This window comes from Phragmites australis, chromosome 9 (genome assembly GCF_958298935.1).
Source record: "Phragmites australis chromosome 9, lpPhrAust1.1, whole genome shotgun sequence".
NCBI classification, from domain to species: domain Eukaryota; kingdom Viridiplantae; phylum Streptophyta; class Magnoliopsida; order Poales; family Poaceae; genus Phragmites; species Phragmites australis.
The window spans coordinates 5,528,912-5,535,044 of NC_084929.1; the positions used below are offsets into that span (position 1 = coordinate 5,528,912).

A 6,133-nucleotide genomic window follows, 5' to 3' on the forward strand; every position below is an offset into this window, starting at 1 on the left:
AGGCAGTCCCTCTCAAATTCATTGGATCCAATGGCGTAGAATGAGAACATAAACGTGTACACGGTGGCACGAACAAATTAAAAAAAACGAGATTGAATAATTTGCCATCTTTTTTATATGTCATCATTGTATCGATGACACGTAGGTTCAAACCCCACATATTATCTTTTATATGTCATCGTTGTATCGATGACACGTGGGTTCAGACCCTGTATATTATCTTCACAATAGATGACGTATTAGAGATTGAGCAATTATTTAGTGACATATCATGAATTTATCAAAGAAAAAACACAATGAACAGATAGATGGTCACAACTTCACGAGAGCCAGCATGATACAAGCAGTGGAAGAAAAAAATCAAAGCTTTAATTTCTTATATATTTTGCTGGAACCAGCATCTGTTGTTTTGTGCTTCACTGCGCACGTAACGTAACAGCCATTCCGTTCCGTTTGTAGCTAGGGGCACCGTGCGTTCCTGCCGGGCCCGCCGTAGTAGAAGTAAGTGCCCCAGGCGCCGCCGCTGCCGCTGGCGATGCCGTAGCATCCCGGCCGGTCGGCGAGGAGCCGGAGCCCGGCGGCCGGGACGAGGCTGTTGTCCCAGTCGACGACCTGCGCGTTGCGGAAGTAGGCCGCGCGCGCGTAGCCCTCGCCCGGGAAGCGGCCGCTGCCCATCTGCGTGGGCGTGTGCGGCGCGCCCGGGGGCCGCGCGTTCACCACCTCGCCGCCGAACTGCACCATGTCGGCGCGCTCGCCCAGGTGCGTGAACAGGGACGACGGCCAGTACCCCACCAGCGCGCCGGAGCCCAGCTGCAGCCACCAGTGGCCCTGCTTCGGGTCCTGGCATGCATGCAAGCAGCAAGTAGCAAAATCGTTACGGATAAGTCCAAATGATCACTGATCAGCAAGTAGCAAGTGCAGCTAATTGAACAAGAACAACGGCCGTGCCTTCCAGATCAGGATGTTGATGTCGAACTGCCGGCCATTGTAGGCCGAGATCGGCGAGATGGCGGCTCCGATGGCGATCCGGTTGCTCGTCTGCACGAAGCCCGAGCAGTGCAGGTTGTAGCAACCGGTCTCCTGGTACGCATCGTTCTGCATTCACAGTTGCAAAGGAATAATTAGCGATTACATGTCCCATTTCTCGTTTTTCTTCCCTCCTTTTGTTCCTTTTCTTTTTCTGTTTTTTTGCTTCAATGGACGAACACTTGAACCGAGGAACTAGTAAGTACGATCTCTTGGAGAATAGAGAGCTTACGGTCCAGTATGTGAAGAACCTTGGACTGTTGTCCCCGTACAGCTGAGGGCTTACCTGAAAAGAAATGGGAAAAGATAATTTTGATGCTAATAGTTTTTAAATTTCAACGGTCTGTCAAATATTAGCACTAGTCAAACTTTATTCATGTGAAATGGATAAACTTTACGAGTAAAAAGTGGCTTAACCTCAACCTGAACATCTGAAACTAGGATTACTGTAGCAGGCGTACACACTGTAGCAGCACTGTTTATATAGGCTAGTTGTGGATTCAAAGGTAGGAGAAGAATAGTAGAAGGGATGCTGTAATAGTGTTAGTGGATGTCGTAATAGTATTATAGGGGACAAAATTTTAAAGTATCTGCTGAAGATTATCTTAACTGAAGATTTTACCAAGCGAGCTACAGCTCCGTTCTCCCAGCTAATAGTTTTCAGAAATGCATTGGAGAGAAAACAATGCGATGGACGATGGACTGACCTGCCACCCAGCTTCGATGGTGTTGAGGTCGTTGCCGAAGGCGCCGGAGATGACCCAGATCTGCGAGAGGCTGAACTCCGCCGGCGACGCCACCTGCGCCGGCCACACGTTAAGGCTCGCCTTAGCGCCGTAGAAATGCCCGCCCGACACGTACCCCACCGCGTGCTGCACAACGCACCACAATGTACTTTTTTTTAACCCTTTGTCCGAATCAGTGTCCAATTGATCAAGTTCAAGCTAGATGATTGGATGAACCACAAGACCTTGCAATTATCGGTGCCATTTGTTTATAATTTCTTGAGCTACTGAGGCGAGTGTGACAGTGCGTGCATGTGTAAGGACTAACGAATTGTTACTGGCATCAGCATTTCCATGCATGCCGAAGATTAAATTGATGGAGTGGTGATCGGTGACCATCACTCCGGTGGGCCGGTGAGGTGACCGACCTCATGGCCGCCGCCGGTGGAGTCGCGCCGCGCGAAGCCGCCGCCACCCCGGGCCTTCATACCGAACCGCCGCAGGGAGCTCGCCCTGAGCAGGTCGTGTTCCGTGGTCCGCCGCACCGGTATCGTCCCCTCCGGGCACGACTCGCCGGAGCGCCGCCACGCCTGCGGCAAGCCCTGCTCCTCGTCTTCTGCCACCACCGCCGCATCCGCATCGCCATGAACAGTAGTGGTCCTTGGCCGCTCAGCAGGCGCATCCTGCAGTCGAGGTGCACGAAAATCATCGATCAGCTCGATGCAAGAACATGCTTCGCGTCGCACATTTCAGAACACGCTGCGCATTGTGTCAGTCACCTCCGGCTTCTGCCCTCTCAGCTTGGGATGCTCAAACGCGGGCTGCAGGTGAGTGGGCACGCAGTCTATGACATCGCCATCCGGACTCTGCAAATCGAATCATCAGCCAAGCAAGATCGAGTATCAACCACAAAAAGCAGCAATGCGAGCAAACAAGTAGCTGACTGATGCATTCATACCTGGATCGTCTTGACGGAGGCATTCCTGGCCTTGGCAAGCTGGACTTTGAACCTCCGGAGCGTGCGCAGCTCCACGCCCGAGCGGAACGGCACCTCCGTCCCATTGCTGCTGCCTTCGCGCAGCCTCGTCGCGGAGGCCGAGGCCGAGGTGGGGAAGGAGGAGAAGCGGACGAGGAGGAGGAGGAAGGAAACAAAGGAGGCAATGATTTGGCTGCTTCTGCTGCTGATGTAGCGAGGAGCCATCAGGGTGGATCTCTTTTGGAGTCGCCTGGATTTTGTATTAGGATCAGTGGATCAGTAGTAGTGGCTGCTTCTGCTTGCTCTTCTCTATGTGCGGTTGTCTTGTTGCTCTCGAGCTTCTTGAGGTGGCAGGCGAGCTGAACAACCTGAAGATTAAAAATACATCCTACATGGCAGTATGTATGTATGCATGGCACTGACAAGCTAGTAGCAAGAAGTCTTGCATGCTGACACTGCCTGTTGATCTGTGTGTGGTGGTTAGTGCAGCTAGCCTGCAGACCCTTTTTTTTCTTCAAGGACCAGCATATAATTGCCTCGAAATGAGCACCCCACATACCCATGCTTGCATCATTTTACTATATATATATATAATCCTAATCCACTTGCATTAGTGGGCGTCAGTGGTGGTACCCAGCAGTATCTTTCAGAGGGACCTGGATCCTCTGCCATAATCGCGATTATTGCAGAGAGTTACTGTTTAGACAGTGTAATGTGTCTGTTGCTACAGGATCCTGCATTAATTAACTGTGGTACTGTAGTAAAGTACTGGAGCAACAGCACTTTCGTTCACTGTAGCGTCGATTTCTACTGTTCATAGTACTATAGCATGAGATCCGACGGCTGTAAACATCCCCTAATGCATATCACTGTTGATACTTTGCAGTGGAGGAGGAGCCACTGCAGAGGATCCCGATCCCTTCCAGAGCATGAGCTTTGGGTTTACGTGGATAGCGTGAGTGTGAGGTGTGCACTGCACTAGATCAGTAGATGAGCTAGGGTGCAGCTTTTCAAAGTTGCTGTCCATGTGCCAAGGAATTTAGGCATTCTTAGAGGCTCAGCATTTGCAGCAATGCATTCCTAGGGATAGATATAGATATGCAGAAGGCATTTCCAGCAATGCAGAAAGCTCGTCCTGAACTTTTTTTTTTTAACGAACTTGCCCTGAACTTGAAAGCAATGCTTCGGTTCAGTTCAACCAAGAAACAATGGCACTGCATAATCATTTTACTTGATGTCAGTTTTTACCTGACAATTCATTTACATTTGTGGTGGGAGAGGACTGACTAGTGGAACTCAAAGAGGTCACTGCCTGCTGCTATGCATATCCTCCTGTAGTTTTTGTTTATTCCTTTCCTAGGTACCCAGCGGCGAACCCCGGGCACACTTAGGAGCCCCCATCAATTTTTAGGTATAGAAGAGGAAGATAAAAAAAGGAGGGAAGAAGGAAGAGGAAGAGCCTCATTGTTTTTGGCTCTGGATCCGCACTGTAGCCACCAGTGAAGTGACTCCATTTTTCACCGCCAGCTTTTGCTGATTGGAAGTAACAAGATGACCAGCATCCTGAATCGACTCACCAAGTTACCTCTGCCCTGAAAGTTGGAACGTTTGCCGACAGGTGGGCCATCGCGCAGCACTGTCAAACAATATATGATAGCTAGTATAATACCCACAGGGTGAAAAGAATGTTAACTAGTTTGGTAAACACTACTATTTCTAGCATCTAGAGACAATAAACGTATTACCAGCCAATACGCACATGTTGGCCATCCTAGCACCACTCTTTAGTCTTTATATCTTTTACGTTTTCTCACTCCTTTCCTCCCATTTTCAATCATCAAAAGCAAGATTTACATTAACTGAACCATGCAACCTGCACATACACATAACCTCTATTGTTAGTTGACTCACTGCAAGACACTGTAGAATGTTCAAAACTAGTGTCATTAGTGCCATAATAATAACTGAGTGAGGACTAATAACACTCATTTCATGAGCTTGGTTGGACCTCGGCTGCAAAAAAGAAAAGGCATCTAGGACCATTGCATCCTCCAGTCTGAGCACCACTCAAATCTTTTGGCATTGCTGCAGTGCATCCTGCTCTTTTCTCTGCTGTCCTACACCTACCTCCAGTATAGGGCCACACACAGACAGTGCTCCTTGCTGCATTGTTGGTGCAGGGAGAGGTCCAGAGGCAGCGGCAATGCATGCATGTCTTTTTGGTTTTGGACAGAGTGTGGTCTAGAGGAAAGATGAAGATGTCTCAGTGGGAGGCTGGGAGCAATTGTTGCTGCAGTGTGGGGTTCCAGTGTGGAGGAAAGATTAAGATACCAACAAGACAGGATTCTGTACAAGATAGATCAAAAGAATGGATTTACTAGATTAGTAAGTCTAGCCTACATCCAATTCCTTCCTTCCTTGATCCTTTTAAAGAAGACTGCATACACATCTTTTCATGACCAAATTTGCTGGATATTCTTGTCGGCATGGCGTGCTGTCTGTACCTTCAATTGATTTCAGTCGATTCCTGGCTGAATTCAAATATCCATGTCAAAGAAAATGAAATAAATTACTCGTGCATTTCAAAATATGTACCCCCCCTAATTAAAAACGTGTGTGTGCAGGACAAAAGAAAAAGAAACAACCTGCTTAAGCCATTGTTGCCCAAGTTTTTCCAGAAGCTGTTTAAGCTACTGGAGTAGTATTGTTCTCCAAAGTTGTCCAGAAACATATGCTGTCAGGGAGCTTAGAAGTTGGAGTTGGTAAAGCGCCTTCAGTTGATGCTTGCTGTAAAAAAAAGGGGGACAGATCCTCAGGTTCTTTCACTTCTCTGTCAGCAATACCACTAGAAAAGGTGAAAAGGCTTTTCAGCACTTTTGCATCATAAAGAACCAACTGCCATCAGATGAACAAGAAGTGTCACCAACAAACTGCAGCTTTGAGAGCCTGCTTGCAAAGCTCTGTAACCCCCAAGGCCAGATTGAAAAGTTCAGAAGGAAGGCTTGCAGAATGGACAGGCAGCCACAAACCACATTGACAACATTATTTCCCACTCCAATGTTGAAACAGTGTGAGCAATCTGCCGATCCTGAATGGGAGAACATATACTGATCTAATTTGGTTTCAGTTGCAGACATCCTGGGCAATGAAGCAATTGAAAGTGACCATGCAACGCTTGAAAGAGACACCAGGCTAACAGCATGCAACTAGCATGCATCCATCATTCTCCTTTTTTTTTCTTCTTCGGTACCGCAACATCATAGATCTTGCACAGGATCCATTCAGAAAAGGCAAATGGGGAAAAAGCTTGAAAACGTGATGTGGCGGGACTAGGAACCACACGAGAAGCAAAATAGCAAACAGATGGAGCTGCTGCAGGAATACCCAGTCAAAAATGACTGGACAT

The 6,133-nt window shown here is 48.1% G+C and overlaps 1 protein-coding gene across 2 annotated transcripts; it reads right to left on the reverse strand.

Annotated features, from left to right (window-relative positions):
* Nucleotides 1–319: 319 nt before the first annotated feature.
* LOC133929687 (protein neprosin-like) lies at nt 320–3,266 on the reverse strand. 2 transcript variants are annotated; one of them, XM_062376474.1, is made up of 7 exons: nt 2,710–3,266; nt 2,531–2,617; nt 2,180–2,434; nt 1,734–1,826; nt 1,259–1,312; nt 949–1,095; nt 320–840 (listed from the first exon to the last, which is right to left on the reverse strand). In XM_062376474.1, exons 1-7 carry the CDS (start codon nt 2,950–2,952, stop codon nt 460–462), a joined length of 1,260 nt encoding a protein of 419 aa, XP_062232458.1. In that variant the 5' UTR covers nt 2,953–3,266; the 3' UTR covers nt 320–459. The 2 variants fall into 2 exon arrangements, with proteins under 2 accessions (XP_062232458.1, XP_062232456.1); XM_062376472.1 differs by having other exon boundaries at nt 1,734–1,898.
* Between the last annotated feature and the right edge of the window lie 2,867 nt (nt 3,267–6,133).